This window comes from Ambystoma mexicanum, chromosome 10 (genome assembly GCF_040938575.1).
Source record: "Ambystoma mexicanum isolate Mex_15411 chromosome 10, UKY_AmexF1_1, whole genome shotgun sequence".
In the NCBI taxonomy this organism is placed as follows: domain Eukaryota; kingdom Metazoa; phylum Chordata; class Amphibia; order Caudata; family Ambystomatidae; genus Ambystoma; species Ambystoma mexicanum.
The window spans coordinates 127,763,741-127,785,269 of record NC_090932.1 but is presented as its reverse complement, the minus strand read 5'-3'; the positions used below and the strand labels follow the sequence as shown (position 1 = coordinate 127,785,269).

Genomic DNA, 21,529 nt, shown 5'->3' with positions numbered 1-21,529 from the left:
CAAGCACCTCCTTGCAGTCCGCCGGGATATCGTACCCTCCTAACTCTAGTGCTGCAGGAGCAAGGCCTGTAAGCTCAGCAACCCCGGGTTTTGGTGGAGGATGGCGCCTCCTTCTCTGGTGAGAAGGTCTGCATCTGTCGGCAGTTAGACTGGGGAGGGACGCTGACATGTCCAGAAGGTCCGGGAACCAGATCTGCCTCGGCCACGCTGGTACGATGAGGATCATACTGCACCGGGACCGTCTGAGTTGATTGATGAGTCAACGCAGCAACAGCAACGGTGGGAACGCATACAGGAACAGGCTGTCCCAGGAGAATGAGAAGGCATCGCCCATGCTCCCCGGCTGGGGAAACCTGCTGGTGAAACTCCGGCACTTGGCATTCATCGCCGTTGCGAATAGGTCGATCTGGGGATTGTCCCATCGTTGGAATAGGAGATCCACTTGATCCTGCCACAGTTCCCACTCATGGCACGAACGCAGCTCCCTGCTGAGTGAGTCGGCAATGGTGTTCTTTATTCCTGCCAGATGGAAGGGTACCAGAAACATCCCTTGGGCAACGGCCCAGTGCCACAGATCCTGGGCTTCTTTGGATAGGGCTGGGGATCTGGTGCCTCCCTGCTTCCGGATGTAGAACATCGTGGTGGTGTTGTCAGTGAAGATCATTACCACCTTGCCCTTGAGGGAGGGAAGGAACAACCTGAGGGCCCAGAACACGGCTCGGAGCTCCAGGACATTGATGTGAAGTGACCTCTCCTCCAGGAGCCAAAGGCGTCTTGCGTGGAGATCTCCGGTGTGCGCACCCCACCCCTCCAGGGAGGCGTCCGTCGTCACCGTCTCCTGATGTGCCAGGGTCTGGAAGTCCATGCCCACCGCCAGATGCGCACGGGAGCCCCACCATCGGATCGCTTGGCAGAAGGTCTCGTTGAGCGAGATCCTGTCTTCGAAGCTGCCCGCCACTTGCATCCAACGGGCGTCGAGGAACTCTTGCAGTGAACGCATCCACAGCCTGCACAGGCGCACGAGGTAGATGCACAAGGACATAATGCCAAGCAGGGACTTGATGGACCTCACCCTGGCCGCGTCCATGGTTGACAGCCATTGCACCTTGCCCAGGATGGCCTTCGTCCTTTCCTCTGACAGAGAAGCCAATTGCGCCACTGTGTCAAGTCTGGCTCCCAGAAACAGAGCGACTTATGACGGTACCAAGTGAGATTTCATGAAATTGATCGAGAATCCCAGATCCGTGAGCAGTTGGACGGTCTTCGCTGTGTGCACGACGGCAAGTTTTCTTGTCTTTGCTCGGATGAACCAAACGTCCAGGTAGGGGTAGACGTGGATCACCTGCAGGCACAGCCGCGCCGCCACTGGTGCTAGGCACATGGTGAACACCCTGGGCGCTGACTTCAATCCAAAGGGAAGGGCCTTGAACTGATAGTGTCACCCTTGGACCATGAATCGCAGGAACTTTTGAGGTCCTTTTAGAATGGGGATGTGAAAGTAGGCATCCACCAAGTCCAGCGACGATAGGAAGTCGCCTTCCTCCAGCTGTCCCAGCACGTGCTGGAGCGTGACCATCCGGAACTTCTGGGACTTGATGCTCCTGAGTTGTCTTGTGGCATAGGCACCGGCTGCGATGGGAGCGACGGTTGGGGAGTAGGTTCCGTCCCCTGCACGCCTCACAGTTCCTCGTCGGCACCGCCGTCGCTTTCATCGTCCGCCTCATCGGGATCCCTCCCGTAGGACCGGTCCTCCTCGAACTTCTCGTTCAGGATCTTTGCGACGCCAGCCAGCTCCTCTTCAGAGGTGGTATCTGTGTCCGTAATGGCCACCGGGACCCCCCTCTTTTTCCGTCTGGGGTTTCACGGGGGTCTTATCAATGGGCTGAAAAGAGGATTCCCTCTGTGGTGGCAGGGAAACTCTAGCCTCCGAGGTCGCCTCCACTAGGGTAGCCTCTGCAGGCTTCGCCAGGGCCGCCACGACTCCCTTGATCGAGTCCGTAGCCGCGTGAATCTGGGCCTTCGCGTCTTTGGGCGCGCCTGCGGCCTTCACCTCGGGGGTATGGTCACTGCCTCGCTCCCCCTCGGCTGTCTATGTCAGGATCGACCGGGGCTTCTCCCGAAGCTTACCCGGGTTCTCCGATTTCCTCTTCCCCGAGCCAGAGCGTTGGCTCGTGGTTGATGGCGTCGGTGATAATGCGCCCTGTCTGGCAGCCGAGGAGCCGACCGATCGGCACTCCCGGTGCCCGCGGACTCGTGGTGCTTAGCCTTTTGTTGGGCCCTCGTCGCCAGAGCGCCCTCAAAGGTCTTAGAAGACTGCTCGGACTTCTTCTTCTCACCTGCTGCTGGGCTCTTTCCTTCCAGCCAGTTGGTGAGTCGGATACAACGATCCTTCATAGTCCATTCGGACATGTTCTTGCAAAACGCACAGTCCTTCTCCACGTGCGTTTTGTCTTCGTGAAGGCAGTAGAGGCATCGAGAATGCTCATCCTCCTTGAAGACATTATGTAATCCGCATCCAGGGCAGCTCCTGAGCAGCTTGGATCCGGGCGTCGTGTTTCCTTTGTCCTGGGCCATGTCCACGCGGGGTAGGCCTCAAAGACCATCCGGAATCCTCCAAGAAGCAAAACTCGACAGAAACTTCGCCCTTGAGGGGCGTAGGAAATTCCGAAACGGGTCCCCGTTGATCGGAAGTAGAAACGGTGGAGCTTGAGGCTCGATTGACCGAAAAAATGAGGTTAAACTCTTTGAAAAATCGCAAAACGCTGTTAACGCTCGAGAGCTATAGCACAAGGACTCCCAACACTTGGACGTGCGTTAAAAATCTGAAGATGGCTGCCAGAGGAGGGGCTTAGGTAGAGGGCAGTCATTGGCTGGGGGCAGTATGACCCAGAGAACAGTGATTGGGTATTAGGAGAAAGACAGTTCAGAAACAAAACTGAAACTGATAATTTCTTTACCGAGGATTCCCAGCCTGACGACAGGGAATATTCATGAGCATGTGAATCCATGCCAGACCCCATGCTGGAGAATTTATGTATAACAAACTTGCACTGGTATACAGGAAACTCGAACGAGGGAGAAAATGAAGGCAGCAATTGGCCTGAGGAACTAGTTGTTACGCTCACCTGGCTCCCATAGGGGCGTCAGTCAGACCCGGAAAGCTGCGGTCTCCACCCACGTGATGCGTAGTGCAGCGATGACTGACTGGATCTGCCCTTCTAATCTTGTCTACTTAACCCATAGAAATATTCTCCTGCAAGTGGAGAGATGGATTTAGCCACTTGTGGATTCAAGTGATGGCAACCCCACAGTCCTCCCCAACTAACCACCTCCGAAATGCCCTCACAGCAATCTCACCTTATATTCTTGAAAGATGAGCTCTCCTTCCTGCGTGGATTTGCAGGGGCGCGTCGATTCCAGTTACTTCACTGGTTTGAAGGCTCGGGAGAGTTCCGGAGAGTATTGACTCTGAGGTTCCTGGTGAGGACCAGTAAGTATTAAGTTCATAGAGTTCAATATGTCCGATGTTCACTCTTGTCCCCCCTTCCTTTCTTGTCTTGCAGCTGGCTCGTGAAAAGATGCTCTTGTGGCAGCTGGTGGCGCTCTGCTAAGAGTCTGTATTACCCGGCGCTGTCCGGTAAATGTTGCACGAGGAAAACGTGTTGTTTGGTCTCACTTTACAGATGCGGCATGTGAAAATATGGAGAGTCACAAAAGGATGCCTCCGATGGTAAATCAGGTAAGTGTATGGGGGTAAGAATTATATTTGTTGGTTCCCTCGGCTCACCTTGTGGTTTTCTTTTGTCTCCTAGGTGCCGAAGTTCGGCGAAGAAATGATGGAGGCAGTGCCGACCCAAAGGATGCTGTGAAGACTGGTGAGTATGGTGCGGCGCTGCAGCTGGAGGTGCGGCGCGTGTAGAAATGATGTTCTTTACAGGTCCGGAGACAAGATGGATCCAGAATCAGGTGTGGAATAGAAATAAGTTTGTTTTCTAACCTTGTGCCTTTCTTTCCTCTTTGTTTTAGGAGCTCCGGATTCGAGGCGGGCGTGGCAGAAGACTGGATGCAGGCTGCAGGCACGGTGATCGTTACGCTGCTGGATGCAGAATAACGCGAAGCGTGTGTTGCTGGTCAGGCGTGGTTTAAATAGCCTCAAAGGTAGTCCCAGGTAAGAAGTCCCTAGAACCACACCCGAGTAAAAAATAGTCCCTGTAGAAAAATAGTCCCTTTCAGGCTTCATGTTGGATTGGATTCATTTGCAGCATGGTCTGCCTGAGATAACTGCCTTAGGCGCCAGGACTGATTCCTACTATGAGCCTGGCGCCTAAGGCGCTAGGACTGAACCGAGATAGCCCCTAGCCGGGGCTGCTGGGGTTTTACTAAATGTGTAGATGCCGGCTCCTGGGGCTGATGGTCTTGGTCCGGATGCCTGGGGGTAGGCATCATGACACTAGTAGACCAGGAGGTCGCATCAAGGGGGAAGTGGGACGATAAAAAGGGGCAGATAGGATAAAGTAGTGTTAGTTGTTCGGGTGAGGTCAAGAGAGGAGTAGGTGGACCAAAAGACCAGCCAGGGGAAGGGCGTGCAAAGGAGTGTGGATGAGGATTGCTGAAAGTGTGTGCAAAACTGAGGTACTAGCTGGTGAGAGAAAGTGGTACTTGGGTGTGGGAGTGCGTCTAATGTGGCTGAGTGAGACTAAGTGAGAGGGTAGGGGTGTGTGTGGGATTGACTGTGAAGGTGACTAGGAGAGTGAAAGAAGGGTGACTGTGGGAGATGTTGTGGGTGGAGAATAGTGTAGTGGGAGTGCAGAGAGTAGTAGAGGGTAGAGTATTAGAGAGGAGAGAATTAGAGAGGAGAGGTGAAGTGGTAGAGTGGAGAGTATCAGTGAGCGAATGGGAGTGATAATGGATGGAATAACATCAGAGGGACAAAAAGAGTGGGAGGAAGAGGAATGGAGGAGACTATAAGAAAGGTAAAGAATAGAATATCAGGGAAAGGAACACAAGAGACTAGAAGATAAAGATTGAGTGCAACTGGGGCGATTGGAAGGCACCACATCTTGATACGATTCTTATTGTGGGACCCAGGCTAGGATCCAGCTAGACTGATCGAGGAGGTTGTTAGTGAGATAAGGCGTTGCCCTTAGGCCCTCATCGTTACCCAGGTAGACATTTAGCTAGTAGGGTTTGTCAATCTCTAGTAACCACTTTGGGTTTAATGATACCTGGGCTAGGGAGGTCAAAGTCCACGGGAGAGGAGAGAGAGACAGAGAGGAATGGCCCTTAGTGAGCCCCTACGCAATCATTCTAATAAGCCATCTGTGACACCACCTTAACACCGAACTGCTCCGACACAGGGTTGAATTTGATTGATCCAGACATGCCAATTGTTGTGTACTGATTTTGTTTGGCAGTCTTGCATGCAGAGCTTCTCCCTCACAATCACACAGGACCTTCACTCCAGAATCAACAAGAACGTTTGTCATTTCATCCTGACATGACTCAGCTTGGCATCTTTGCTCCTGTTGTGCTACAATGAAAGTAGTCCAGCTTTTTGTAGGAATGTGTCCAATTTTTAAAGGAAGTGAGAATATTACAGTATGCTTAAAAATTGAAGTTTATCACGATCTGGTTCCTGTAGAAAGGCTTTTATCCTCTCACATCTGGAAAGAGCTGTTTTATCTAGCAAACATTTTTCTTTTTAATGATTACGGACTTGAAACACTTCATAAGGTGCTTCCATTTGCCAACAGTAAGTAACCCTTTCTGCCTTCAAAGTTCAATACTTTAGTACATAAATTGATGAGTGCTCCACTTGAACCCATTCAAAAATCACATCCGAAATATCTTTCTCAGAAAAGTGTTTCTTAGTAACCATATAATCAGCAAGACAGGACAGCGGAATAAGCTTTCTCTGATTCATGGAGAATAGTGTTTTACAGACTAGCCACTTTCCTAAATAAGCTAAAGTCGCATTTCATTAACATCAATTTAATGAATGCCTTATTAAAGCTTTAATAGTGCACTGAATCACCACTGTAGTTTCTCAAAGCAACTATTCTTGTCTGAGCTTTTCAGCGTATTGAATCTTAGCCCACGGATCACCAGAGTGACAAAATAAAGATGTGAAATGGTAAAAAAAGAACAAGTGTGGAAAAAAACGCACCTGGAGCTTGCGACTCATTACTCTCTCATTCTCCTCCATCATTTTGAGTTTATCCTCCTCCAGCTTCGCCATCAGCTGCGTGACGTGTTCCTGGTGGCTTCTCTGCTGGGCCTCCATTTTCTGTTGGGCTGCTGCGTGCATCTCGTCTTTCAGCTTCAGCTCTCGCTCTGCGGCTTGGACTCTTGCCTGCTCCTCTGATCATGGAAAATAAGCAGAATAGAGGATAATTGTACATAGGCTTGTTGGAAGAACATCACCCAGCAAATCCAGGGATACGAAAATGAGGGTGCCTATGCTGTGACCTGTAATTAGAGAGCTAGAAAGAAATTATTTGAAAAATCCATGGCGGAAGTAACAGATCACCCTTAAAAATACAACTAGAGCAGTATAGGGCAGGAGGAGCATGCATGCAAAACTAATTTATATAGCTAAAATGCCTAATGGCCTTGTGAGCATTTCAAAAGGAAAATGAAATTGTAGTGTGTGAGCCATATCCGTCCACCGATGAACAACCACTAGCTAGCAGGATAATGCAGAGCTAGATAACCTATAAGAGATTTCAGATGCAAAGATACAGGTTCCAAAAGGCAGTGCATACTAACTAAAATATATGGTGGCAACAAAGACCTCGATTTGTGTAATAGGCAGGTGAAGAGTGGTGAAGGAGACAGCTGTCAGTTTATATATAGGGTAATCATCACGCATTCTCTGCACCTCAACCATATTTCACCAACGATGCCAAAATAGACAGCAACAGGTGCCTGGGTGGCTGTCAGAACTCTTGCTCAGGAGGCCAGCTTGCACTTTTGGGCTGGACTGCCCTTATTGGTATTTCATTGCAGCATATTCACTGCACACATGTCAGTACAGAAATTTAATTGAAAGGAAAATAATCTATAATATATAATTGAAAAAAGGTACAGATAGTAAGTTTGGGAGAGCAGCTAATGGTTTATTGGGCGTGGGACACTGGGGTGGGTGATTAATGGAGGAGTTGTGGGTGGAGTCCAACCCCTTTTTGCTGCTGCACTGAATTTAAAATCGGTGCCAATTCAAAAATGATATACACATGGAATCTCCTAACAGATGGAGTTTGAGTAATACACAAATGAGTACATTACCCTGTGGATTGGCACAAAAAGACAGAACATGAGTGAGGTCACCTGGAGTGAGTCACAGCCCATAGAACAATCTAATTTAGCCTTTTTCATTCTCAGTGGAAAAGGTCTCGTGTTGTTGGCTAATTTTGAATCACTTGGTGAGTAGGGGTAATCGAAATCTGGACCCTTTGCTCTCTGTGCCTAAAGAGACATCTGCACCTCGCTGATGACACCCATTAAGCTCAAGCCAAGTTTATGATAGTTTATCACTTGTGGACTACTCGTATTGTTGACTTCAGTGTTGCTTCTAAAAACAATATGACTTGACATTATTTTCTCCCTAGTACACAGACATTTATTGAATATTGTTCATAAGTATGATATAATGCATCCAGATGCACTGCCCTGGGTAATAACACTGTTTTCAGCACCCAGTGCTAAAGTTTATTTGCACTTTGCATGTCATATCCCTGTTGCAATGGACATGATTTTGACACACTAGAAACAAGGTTTTTCAAAGTAACAGATAAGTTGCAACAAGTCCTAAGGATGACTCTGGGAAACAAGAAAGCTGGCCTAACAGGGCACTCAGGCCAGTGTAATGAGCCAACAGAAGGAGGTACTGGGAGGGATTTCCCCTTCACATAGTGGAGTTTGACTCCTAACAGTCAGGGTAGCCTAGCTCCATACAGCCAGAATGGCGGAGTAACCAAACCCGCAAGCAAATGGGAAACTATGAAGACATCATTCACTGCCACAAGACCCCCATCAAGGGATTACTTTGTTTGTACACAGAGAGCAGATCAGCGGTTGAATCAGCCTTACTGCATGGACAGTGCACTCATTCAACGTCATGAGCCGCGGGGTCTGCGAGAGGGCATCGGGCAAGAAAAGAGACCAAACTGCAGGAAGATGCAGAGTGGCGTTTCACGGGTGGGACGTCTGCCTTAACCCAAATTGGCCTCTGGGCCACTTAAAGCCCCAAGCTGCATACTGGGCAGTCAGGTGAAGGAGCTGCGACAAGGCCAATAAATGGGCCTTGTCAAAATGGGGGCAGGAAACCCCCTCAGCCGGGGATGGGATGTCAGACCAAGTTCTACCACTGAGGTGGATCGTGGCAGCATAGAGGGTCCCAATTCTTGTCCCCTCCCTTATGTGGTCTGCTGTATCCGTGCAGAGCTGTATCTCAAGCCTTGCACCTGAGTGCCTATGCTCACCAGTGGTCTTTTACTATTGCAGATACTGGCACCTGAGAGAAAGAAGACAGTGAAGCGAGGAGAGCAGATGAAAGAAACAGAAGCAATTGCCTGAGTGAACATAGCTCCAGCGGGACATGGACCTGATCACCTAAGAAGAGTGGTTACCAAGAAAGAGATGCCAACTCCTGCCGAGCAGCTGCATAAAGCAGAGGTGTTAAAGCCTAGAGCGGTCACTCAATGAACAGGACCAGCAGAGGCTGTCATTATTCCAGCAATGGAAAATCCCCAATGGATTTTCTCTGGGAATGTTACCCGGATTTACCCTAGAATCCCCCCTAACACGTCCCTGGAGAAGAACTTTGCCATTGACTTTCCTTCGCCACCAGATATCTCGGGCGGCAAGACTGCGTGGAGTAAGTGGGCAAGGCTAAGACTCACATATAAGCATTTCTTTGCTCATGCACACCTGGGGAGGAAGCCAAGAGATTGGTTAGGGACTGCGTACCAAACCACATCAGGGGAGGGGTGTATAAACCTCGGGAAGGAAAAAGGAAGTGTAGGTAAATCAGGTAAGGTTAGAGGAAGATTGGACAGCTCCCAAGAGACCAACAGGAGGAAGGAGAGCATGGCAGATTGTAAAGAGGCATTTTGGAGCAGATGCAGCATTGGTGTAGGAGTGATGGTGGTTCTGTAGTGCGAATGTTTGTGAGACGTGTCTATAGAGAGGACAGTGTAAGGTATGAATCTGAGAAGACTGGTACTGAGTGTAAGGAAGGTGACTGAATAGTTTGGGATGAGTGGTAGTGTGGGGGGAAGTAGTAGTGGGAGGAGTAGTAATGGGAGGATTATGAGTAGAGGAGGAGGAGGATGAAGGGTAGTGGTAGTAGAGTAGGGGGAGTAAGAAACCATTTTACTCCAAAGGGTGGAGGCTGAAGAGAGGATTAGTGAAACATTGGGGGGACATGAAGCTGATGAGGAGGAAATAGGGAAGGAGCAGGTAGAGTAGAAGGGAAAGGTGGAGGTGAACGTGAGCAGACCTAGCTAAATCTTAGAGTAGTTTCAAGGCACAAACCCTAACTTTCCCCATCAGAAAACAAACCTGTGGTGAGAGTAGGGAAAGTTAGGAGGTCCCTGGGGGAGTTAGTAAACCTGCTTTCAGGCAGTACACATTTAGTATAAGGTAGCTCATAGACATCAGGGTTCAACAATTGGTAGTACTAACCAGGAGCTACAGACGCCTGGGTTAAGGAGGAGGTGCATGGGAAGGCGAGAGGGGCGGCCATTGGCCTCACAAGGAATTTAACAAAAACCCTTTAACTGTCCTTGAGACTCATAGTCCTTTCTGTGCCATACGTGGCACTGCTCCCTTAATGAAATGTAAAACTAACTGAGAAATATTAACAGATTCCTCAACCGGGAAAATAACCAATACAAAGCCTAATTAGAGGAACATAAGCACAAAAAGGCACATAAAAGGATGAAGCACATCTATATAAAGAGGGAATGGTGGTGGCAGCAGTGCAGTAATTACAAGGAGCTGGCAGTGAGAGCTGAGTGGTCCAGGTGAGCTGAATGACCTATGAGAGCTGAATGGCCTAAGAGAGCTAAATGACCAAGGGGAGCTGAGCAGTCCAGAAGTGCTGAGGTACCCAAGGAAGATGAATGGATCCAGAGAACTGGGAGGGCTGGCAAGAGAACTAAACTACACAGCAGAGCTGAAATGCACTGGAGCGCTGAGTGTCCACAGAGTGCTGAATGACCCTAGAGAGATGAGCACCCACAGGGAGTCGAAAAGCCCAAAAAGCTGACTAGTCCAGACAGTTGAGGGTCCCTAGTGAGTTGAATGGCCCTAGAGAACTGAGGAGCCCAAGAGAGCTTGGTGGTCTGGGAGAGCTGAGCAGCCAAAAGTAGCTGAAAGTCCAAGAGATGTCGCTTTGTTACCCCACCCAAAGTGGATCTGACAACTAACGAATATGCAGCTAATTAATTGTGATATTTAAGACAGGTCTCAAGCAAATAAGAGTTCCAGCGAGAGGCCGGTGCCAGCGAAAATAGCTGCTCGCTCCATCAATGAATGCTGTGAGAAACCTGAAGGTGTCTCACTTACTAATCCCCAGGGATCTGTCATCCAGGTCGGCCAGGACATAGACGTCGCTTTTGGATCCAGTTCCTGGGGGTGGACCAGTAAGGGGGGATAACCTGGATGAGAGGTCCTTGGGGAGTGGAAGTGGGACACTGACGAGTGAGATGCGGTATCCCCCTTCTTATAATACCTTTTCCCCATCCTACCCCGTAGGATACTCTAACACTCTACTCCATGACCCCCCCTTTTCCGACACAAACACTTTTGTACACCGCGAAAGACAACAGACAAACACCAAAGCCATTTACCTGGCATGTCCCGACACAAGGGTCAGGCAGAATCAGGCACTTAATGAGAATCACACACACCTGACGGCCCTTTCCCTAAAAGGTGGAGCACGGGAGCACAATACGAGCAAGGCAGATCGTACGATGAGAGAGCTAACTCAGCACAGCAGTTCAAGAGGAGGAGAAAGACGGCGCAAATCGAGAGGGTGCCAAGGACAGAAGTGACCTTACCCTTTCTGACCAAGGCCCGTGAAACCTCAGCAGAAGGAATCGTAAAACCTCAAACAATAGCCAGCGTGTGTTGCAGCAGATGTCAACGGTACACGTAGTCCTCCTCCACTGACAACCAAGCCGGGGAGAGATGCTGGGCCCCATGGTACCGACCTTCAATCCAGAGACAAGAAAAGCCAAGCGGGTCATCGCAGCCGCTGAGTCGAGGGGAGAGCCTATAAGAAACCGAACTGTGTTGAACAAAAGTAGCAAGCGGCTGATAAAATAAAGTACAAAGAACTGTGGATACTCAAGGGGAAAGCCAGCCTAGAAGAGTCAAGCACCACATGGGTGTTCACTCGGGAAACTCTGGGAGATTACCCTGTTGTTGAACTACTGTAACCAGAAGGCCTTGGGAGAAAGGCAAGAAGGGGGTCAAAGTGGTCATACAGGGGTCTAGTAAAATCTTCTGTACAGTCGAAAGACTTTGACTGACAGATGATTGGGAAGCTAAGGGAAGCGAATCCCGCCTCGTAAAGTTGGCAAGAGTGAACCCGACCGAGGGATGCCGATAAAAGGGGGCGAAGTCTGAAGTCCCTATGAATAGTGTGTTGACAAGAGTGAACCCAGCAGAGGGATGTCCATATTGAACTGTTCAAAAAGACATTAAGTTTTGTGAGTCAAATAGATGTCACAAAGAAAATTGTGCTGAAAGCCATAGTGAACCCGGTGGAGGGAGTCTAACAATCGAGAAGGGTCTGAGTCTGGAAGAGGGGGCCAAGGGGTGAAAGGATATCACCCAAACACAAACCGAGACAATCAGAGAAGAACTTTGGACATTTCGTTGACTTTTTATTTAATATTTTGGAAGCTCATCAGACTCTCGGAAGCGAGAAGTTTGAATACCGAAGGGCCTGATACTGCTAAAAACGTCTTGTGGATCTGGGAAGCCCGGAAGAGGGGGATCCAGGGGTGAAAAGGCATCACCCAACGTGCAAGTAGAAAGGAACTTTTGTTTATAATTTTGTTGAACACACCAGGTCCTCACAGGCAAGAGACTTTTTGTAGAAAGGAGACTTAACCACTGAAGGCCCTGATAAGGTGAAAGCAGAAGTGTTAGTTCGTGCTGGGAAAGCTCAGGCGTGTGCTGTGCTCCAGAGTCCTACCTTGTCCCGTGTTCAAAACGTGGGGAAGGGAGACCCGACTACCGCATCCTGACTTATTATTTGTGAACACTTCTTTCTTTCCTGTGAGTCCTATCCCACACCCTTTTGTTTGTATTTAGCGTAAGGATTGGCAATAGGTTTGTCTTAGTATAGGCCCTTTTATTTGACAAGACGCCACCAGGCCAGCCTTATTATTATTTGATGGTTGTAGCTTGCGCCCATCTTATATTTAGGCTTAGATTAGGGTTTTTTCCAACCCACATATACAGTTTAATAAACACCCTTGAACTCTGATCATTTGTGATTATTTGTGTCTGTCTTTACTATTGCCACCATGAGTTCCTTACAGTGCCTTCTTGTCGTACATGCTCCTTTCTTTCACAGGCTGCCTTGCAGCATTGTGCATGCATTTTATATGGTGTGGGGCCATGTCCCAATGCTGCACACCTCCTATTCTTGAAATAACATGCTGGCCAGTGTATATACAGTTCAGCTCATTAACATGAAATCTGCTGGGTAACCTTCTTTCCCTTGGAGGTCAGGACACAGTTATTGGGAAGAGGTCACTATCATTAATGTGATAGACATTTAGGTGGTGGCTTTGGGGAGAATTCTCTCTAACGGGAGAATATCAGACATATGTTGGGTGCTCAGTCTGTGTTGGGTTGTTGTCATTGCGATTCCCGAGGAATGCGTGATTTCTTGACTCTCTCATGATCATCAGTATCTCTTGTGGGGAGGTTTTGGACTTCATTGCCTTCTGGTGACCTTGCTTGGATATCCTCCTGATACGTGTTTCCTGAACAATGCCACCCTCTCTATGTTCAACACCCTGCTGTCTGTGAGAACTTTAGTTTTTCCTCTTCCATGCACTTGTTTGGAGGTGCTGTACATGGTGAAGTGGTCTTCATGATAAAGACTGATTTTGATGTAGTTTCCTTCCTCTATACTTGGCGTTTGAGTACAGTTGCGTTGAACATGATGCTTTCTTCTCTTTCTCTGTATATTTTGTATTCTCCACAAGATGTCTTCTATGGATACAGGTGTAAAGCTTTTACGCCCACCATTAATGTCACACCCCATTTTCATGTATTTGGAGAAGGGGGAAAAACGCAACTTACTTTTTCACTGCCTCCCCCTCCTCTCTGCCATACAAATGCCCCAGCATTTGTGCCAGCATGCATTTTCATGCCAGCGCAGTGCTTGAGATCCTTATGGGGCCCGCCAGCTTCATGCACCAGCATAAAGCAGGCGGACCCCATAAGGATCCATTGTAAATGTTGCCTGCCAAATTAGTCGGCAGGCAACCGCCTATATGTATGCCTACACCGAACGACTCCACACCACCAAATGACGGCCTGCAGCAAAATTAGTTCCATAGTCGCTCAATACTGATAGACCTAGGCACTCATCCGTTTCCCCGTAAGAATGAGCAAACAGGTAAGTTAAGTAAAGCAGAAGGCTTTACTTGCCTCCAAAATGTCAGGGCAGGGTTCAAAACAAGCACAAAAAAAGGGTGTCCCATAGAAGGAGGAAAACAGCAAAAAGAAGATCTAATCCACCCCTGGATAGAATTCTTGTTCCAGTTGGTTATACATCCTGGACAGCCCATCAGCATTGCTATGTTAAGGACCTGGCCTGGTGTTAGGGAGATTTATCATTTTTATGCTTCACCCCCCAGCACGTGTTAATGGAATTCTGTACCTTTTTCTGTAATCCAGAATAAGTGGAGCCTTTTTCACTCATTCATTCTTCTGGGCTCTGTCTTTTGGTACTCTATACTTTGTATTTTACCTGTTATATGGAGTCTATTCCCTTACTCTTAAAGAAGTCTGTATTTTACTATTGCAGCAGACAGCTCCTTATTAGCAACGTTGCTGGGGACCCTTAGGGCCCTCCTTTGATATTATTTTTGTTATCCTAGAGCAACTACACTAAGGAGATTGGCACACACCACACTAAGTGGAGTGCAAAAGGGATACCTAGTAACCCCCTTCTCTCTGCTCCTGTGACTTTTTAGTCACATAGACAATCTCCTAGTTATGGCTGGTGGCAGTGGATGTGTTCTACCAACTATTGTGCAATTTGTGTACCGCAGGCTATGTCCATAGCCCCGGTAGTGCATAATAGGGGCACACAAGTACCAACTTGGGGCCTCCCTTCTTTTTTCACCATTACTTGCGTGGTTGTTCTTTGTTAGCCCGTCTGCCATTCTGGGGGGAGGAGGCCGGTGTGTGTGTTTTGCCTTTGGCGGGAGCGCTTGGGTGTCCCCGCCTGGACTCCACAGTGTCTGGCAGGCAGGAGGTGGGGGAGGATATTTCCACCCCCCCGTCCTTTGTCTTTCCGAGTGCCTGTATAGAGCCAGCTCCCGCTAGGGGTCTGGCAGTCATGTTTGGACAGCCAGACACCCCTTTCTGTAAATTGCTGAGAGAGATTACAGAGGAGTGTGTGCTGGAACTGTATAAAAGGTGAGGCTCCTGGAGTGAAAAGCAAGTCAACCACTGGAAGCTGAAGTAACCGAAGAAGAAGACGACCAGAGATGCCTGTAGACCCTTTGCAACAATGTGAAGCGACCACTGCTGTCCTGACCCCATCTCCTGTGCAACAGAGGAGCTCCGAAGAGGACGTCTCCTTCCCTTTGGCTGGTGTGAACAACCAGTCCCAAGGCGAACTTTCATTTGAGCCATCTCCCGAGGTCCTGCCAGTTTCCAGAGCTGCAGAACCCCAATACCAGGAGACTTGCTGCCCATTTCGAGTGCATCATCGTGGAAAAGCTGAATCTGTCCAAACCTTTGCTAAGCCCTCAAGGAGATTCCAGAGATCCGATCCAACTCGCCTCCACCTCCTCATCAGAGTGTGGGACTGCAGGAAGCGAAGAAGATTGACCGGGCGAATCGCGTCCTTTGTTGGTGCTGCAAAAAAGGCGCCAAAACCGCAGAGTGATCAGAGAAGTTACCAAAAGTCATGCCAGAGATCCTCCCTCGAGACGGCTGCTGAGAGATCTCGTCCATTGTCCTGCCTTCAGTCATCAGGCCAAGGAATCCGGAGGTCGGGTCCGGAGCTGCAACATCGTGGAGCATCCACCACGAACATTTTCCTCTAGCTTAAGGTACTGTGGGGAAAAGGGTATTGCTTACCTGATTCCAGAAAGTCGCTCCAGATATGATATGATATGGCATTTATAATGTGCCTGGACACAAGTGCATAGGGGTGCACATTGAGGTTTCCAGGACAACCCACTCTTACCTCTGACTCAAGCCACTACTTGTGTCCCTTTAGAGTCCCTTAGCAGGGTCTCCAACATTGGTTAAGCCTTCTTGCATCTTCCTTCCTAGAGACTAGAAAGTATCCACAGGAACATTTGATTTCTACTGCTTTGCAAGACTTTAAACTGCTACGAACTGCCCTTGCTGTGCCGCGAAACTGCCTCTAGAACCTAAAACTCTGCTGGGATAACACTAAACAATTGTTTTCCTTCCCAAAAATCACTATCTTGTATGTGTATGAAGGCTAAATAGAATTACCGTATTACTTTATGAGTGCGCAGTATTAGTGATAGAACTGTCAAATTCCTGTAACAAATATATACATTCAGCAAATACTAAGAAGTGACCCTTTGAAAGTATTGAAAGGTATACCTATGTGTGTTGGTTTATTGTGCTAAGTATTTAACAGTGACTCTTGTGTATATATAATAAATATATATTTTAATATACATTTACATGTAAGTGTTTCTTTGATGTGCATTACTGACTGGGTTCAGTGTTCTTGCCTACAGTTCATATTTTCCTCTTAAGATAAGCCTGACTGCTCTGCAACTCTACCAAGACCCTTGAGTAGTACAGACTGATACTAAGAGTTAGGGATCTACAAACCACTGGGATAGTTTACTAAAGTCTTACCTCCAAGTGGGACTTTAGAAAAACTCCCCTAACACCTATCTCAATAGTAAAGACAAAGCCTTAAAGGCTTATGGAACACCTGGCTAATTTTGGATTCCCCCCCTTCATGTTCATAAGCCAGTTTAAGAGTGTGTACTCAGTTTGTGAAGTGATTCCCAAAGAGGTAGGGTCTCAGCGTCCTAAGGCCCCAGCCCACACAATGGCAATCCATTCTTTTTCCACTCTTGCCCGCCTTAACTCTATGACGTTAAGCTGACCGCTGATGAAATATATAGGGTGCCTGCTGCCTTTGTCATTTAGCTGAGAGAGGACTGCTCCTATTCCAATGCCGGAGGCATCAGCCTTCTCAGAGTCCACTGACCAAGTAACTTTCTTAGGCTTCTTCAGAGTGGCGAGGGCAGTCAAAGGGGCAGCCATTGTTCCATAATTTGCCATGAACTACTTCCTGTAATACCAAGTGAGGCCTAGAAAAGCTATCACCTGGGTTTGGGCTGAGGGTGTTGGGGATGCAAAGTCTTGTACAGCGTGTACCTTACTGGTTAGAGGCTGACCTTTTCCCCCACCAACCACATGCCCAAGGTAGGACACTGAACCATGACCAATCTGGCATTTGGTAGCCTTTATGGCCAAGTGGGCCTGCTGAAGAGCCTGCAGCACCATCCCCAGGTGTTTCCCATGTTCTTCCCCAGTAGGGCTGAAAACTGCAATATCATCAAGATATGCCATGCAGAAAAAACCTTTTCAGGACATGGTTAACCTAACTTTGGAAAGTGGCAGTTGCATTCTTTCAGCTAAAGGGCATTACCCTGAACTGTTGAAATCCCTCAGGTGTTCGGGATGCTGTCTTCTCCTTTGCATTTTCTGTCAGGGCTATTTGCCAGTACCCTGCAGTAAGGTCAAAAGGTACTAAGATACTTTGCAGCACCCAGTTTGTCCACTAACTCATCAGTTCAAGAAAGCAGACGGGCATATGTCTTGGTAACATCATTAAGCACTCTACAGTCCATGCAGAAACCCAAATCTCGGCGTCTGCCTTTGATGCCAATACCTCTGGACCATGGACTGTTAGAGGGCTCCATCACCCATGGATCTAAGATCTTGTTGACCTCACACTTGATGTGTGATCTCACCTTGTCTGACATTATGTAACTCCTACTTTTGGTAGGCACACTATCTCCAGTATAAATGTCATGTTGACACCAGCATGTCAACCAGAAGCATAGACATGGCCTGAGTGGGCAAGGCCCACTCAAAATCTGTAAATGTCCACTGCGGTGAGCCCAACTAAATTAGTTTCAGGCCCCACTTGTTAGACAATCCTGGCTACGTCCATGTCAAACCGGGGATTAGTGAAAACATGGGGGCAAACTGCCTAAACTAAGTCAGCACCTCAACTTGCTGTTGACAATCAGTTGAGGGGACAACTTGATACGCTCAATGGAGCCATCAGAAAAGCTGCTTTGAAACAGATCAGGCAGAGGGACACATTCCCCTTCCTCCCTATCTGAAGCCAGGAGAAGGGCTTCCATTTCAACCGTTGGGATGAAAGCCTTCAGTCTATTTACATGGAACACTTTAGGAGACTAAGGGCCTCATTATGACCCTGGAGGTTACCATGCCGCTTTTTGCAGAGTGGCTACCCCCATTCCGGGTACCGGGTCCGGGTTCCCTGAATGGGGAAATACCGGGCCATTCCGACCTTGGAGGGCCCGGTATTCCTCCATTCAAGGAACCCCGACCCAGTCCATCCTCATTCCCATTTGAGCCCACATAGGGCTCAATGGGAATGGGCATCATGGTAACAACGGGCCCGTTAATGACGGGCCCGTTGTTAGCATGCTGGACCGCTTGCGGGACCCGCTAAGGACGTCTGGTAAAACCAGGCGTCCTTAGCGGGTCCCGCGAGCGGACCTTGTAATGAGGCGGTAGGGGGTTAACGGGGCCGGCAGCTCTACTGGCCCCGCGAACCCCCTACCGCCTTCCTCGTAATGAGGCCCTAAGTCTTCCAAGGTTAAAGGCATGGTCTAGTAAAATTTTTTATTGTCCCTACGGGTCGCCCATGTTTTTTTAAGCCTAAGTGGCTCGATTTTAGAAAACTTTCCTATGGACCTTACCCGAGTTTTCGTCCATTAAACACATGCGAAAACAAGCACCAGGGAGCCGCCATTTTCTGATAATCCTATCTTTTCCCCCATCGCCCTGGCTGACCTGCTTTTGCAGCACTAAATCGATTTCCCCGCCCCTGTGCCTGTCATCAGCAGACTCGTACCGCCCATTTCCCAACGCCAAAGCACGTCTCGTGTCAACATTCGCTGCGCTTCAGCTAATGACGTGTCGCCATGGAAATGGCAGGACGCCTCTTTCCTCAATAAGTATAAACAGACCGTTTCACAACACACAGCAGCAGATTTTCGATTCCATTCCTCTCTCTGTGTTGCTTTGAGTATTCTGTGACTCGTTTCAGTGCTCTGGTCAGCTACCTTCGCCGCTTGTAGCCCGTGTGAACAGATACCAGTACCACCGCTATAAATGATTTTAGTTTGTTTAACACACAATGGCTACAATAATGCCCTACATGTACGAGCCCGAGTATACTGAGGAGGAACTACTGGAAAGGGAAGCACGCGAAAACGATGGGGATTCGGACGGCAGTTGGCAGGACGAATCAACAGATGAAGAGCCTGGGCCTAGTCGAATGGACGGCGTCTCCACCTGGTGCACATGCAATCGGTGCGAGCTAATGCCGACCGAGGAGGAGAACTGCTGCTTCCGAGAAAACTCGGGATGCCTGGCCTACATTTCGGAAGGCGAGCCACGACCGCAATGCATCACCGAGCTGCCAGATTTCAGGGCAGCCTGTCTCACACGGGCCGTGTTGAGAATAATGATGGTGCTTATGCGCGAACTGCAACTGTTCGTCCTCGTAATCCGAGTAACGAGTAAGTATACTCTGCTTGTCATGCCACTCCTATTTCATGTTCTTCTACTATATCCAAAATTACATCTACATATCATTGCAACGCATGTAAGTCGTTCAATAGTGTGCATTGTCTAGATAGCATTTGTCCGTGCAGAATGCCATTAGTTACAAGAATTGTCATTGACAACAAACGTTTATTAAACTTATCTTGGTCATTTAAAAACAGTTTGTTTCATTCCTTTTCACAGGTGGTACAGGCTGGTGGCCTATCGTTCCTTTACATGGTGGCTCCACGGGAGGCTTGGGCACCGCGTTCGAAGAGTGATACCCGCCTGTGCCGTTCGTGCCATTAGAGAAACGTTCCCGAGTGACAGCGGTCAGTACAGGGGATTTTCTCTCGCTGTGCTGCAACCTGAACTGTACAATGTTTAAAGTCTTGTATTTTTGTGTCATCAAAATAAGATACAAAATAAAACACCACATATATTTTAACAACGGTTGTTTCGATTTTTTAAATGAATCAAGTGTGTCCCCATTCAAGGATGGACGTCAGACATCTGTGCTCCGAATGGGTGAAGGTCTGGTCGCTGTGAAGCAGGGTGGTCACTATCTATCTAAGCTAACATAACATATTCTCGATAATGCATGCACTAAATAACACTTGTTCAAAGTCTTTCAGTGGGTTATATCTCTATAAAAGTCACACATATGTCTATACTAACAATTACTATTGGATTATACAGGCCTTGGGTCTTGACCACTATAATACACTGGTTGAAGTGTGGGTCTGTGCTCACAAGAATCTCCGGTATGTGGCATTTGTTATTGATAAGTAACGATATGTTATCATTGATTTAAAGACGATATACTATATATTGATATAAAGGCGGTTCGCGCCGGTGGATGCGTGCTGGCATGGGGGGCTGTCAGGGGCGCGAAAGGCCAAGGTGCCAAACTACATGTGCACTTCAAAAGGTGTCCCACGCCAAGGGGCCATCGGTCACATGGCCTCCTCAGACCCCGTGTCTCCAGCCAGGCCTCCCCTTGAAGCAGGCCGCCCCCCTGCAATCCACATAAGTGTGTCTCCATTCAGCAGTCTTCCTGTGCCTTATCTGCACGCCCCAGGCCCATCCATCCCACCCCCCTGTATCAAAGGCGGTTCGCGCCGGTGGATGCGCGCTGGCATGGGGGGCTGTCAGGGGCGCGAAAGGCCAAGGTGCCAAACTACATGTACACTTCAAAAGGTGTCCCACGCCAAGGGGCCATCGGCACATGGCCTCCTCAGACCCCGTGTCTCCAGCCAGGCCTCCCCTTGAAGCAGGCCGCCCCCCTGCAATCCACATAAGTGTGTCTCCATTCAGCAGTCTTACTGTGCCTTATCTGCACGCCCCAGGCCCATCCATCCCACCCACCCTCTATCAAAGGCGGTTCACGCCAGTGGATGCGCGCTGTCAGGGGCGCGAAAGGCCAAGGTGCCAAACTACATGTACACTTCAAAAGGTGTCCCACGCCAAGGGGCCATCAGTCACATGGCCTCCTCAGACCCCGTGTCTCCAGCCAGGCCTCCCCTTGAAGCAGGCCGCCCCCCTAAGACCACGACATACATACGTCATTAATTCACAAACACACCCCTGTTTCTAATACTTTATAAACCACTTGATATGTCTCATGAGAACATCTTTGTGCTTTGCAAGTCAACTCCTGAACGTGTTACCTGGCAACCACTGAGATCTACGCTAATCTGCTCGTCGTCGTGCTATCCGTGAACTTCTGTGACCGCTTAGAGCAAACCCATCAGTGTGCTACCTGTGGCCACCCACCTATTCTCCTGCAACATACTGCTCTGCTTGCTGAATCCAACTGTTTGTTGGTCAAGGTAAGGCCATGTATCCTAGTCATATTTCGCAGATTTCTAAATTTCTATCTATTTGCGAGTTGAGTACCCAATAGTGCTAGGTTCATTGGTCTCATTGCTATTGACTTGAGTTTCCATTGCTATGCTATCAATAGATCTATTTATTTTCATCTGTGTCTTTTGTCATCGAATTGCACCCTTCGGGGGTCCAGTCTATAATGTAAGCATGTTTCCTTCTCGTGCAATACAGAACATCCAAGGGATGAGTCACATGTTCAGTTTTTAGTCACATAATTTATACATTTCTGCAACTTATGCAAATACTAAGCCGCACATAATGAACTGGTATAGTTTCTGCGACCAAAACAAACCTTGCGTTGATCATTGTATGATTCATTTACTTTTGCATCAAATCTTTATTCTTGAAGATTGTATAATAATGTCGATATTTACTTTTCAGATTTATCAACAATGCCTGCCTGCTCGATTAGCGGTTGCCCTTCGAAGACCCATGCTAAATCTGAAGGCACTACAATGCATGTATTCCCGAAAACTGTTGATCGAATAAGAGAATGGGTCAGACATTGCGGATATCAACTGGATGAGCTGGAAAGTAGAGTCCAACAAGTCTTACAGGACAA

The 21,529-nt window shown here is 48.4% G+C and overlaps 1 protein-coding gene across 2 annotated transcripts in view; it reads right to left on the bottom strand.

The window, feature by feature from the left end:
• LOC138491220 (guanylate-binding protein 1-like) overlaps positions 1 to 21,529 on the bottom strand; it is a 292,885-nt gene that overhangs the window by 75,908 nt on the left and 195,448 nt on the right. For both annotated transcript variants that reach the window (XM_069617609.1, XM_069617608.1), the window contains exon 10: positions 6,167 to 6,360. In XM_069617609.1, the coding sequence (XP_069473710.1) occupies positions 6,167 to 6,360 (194 nt within the window). The remainder of the gene's footprint in view (positions 1 to 6,166; positions 6,361 to 21,529) is intronic.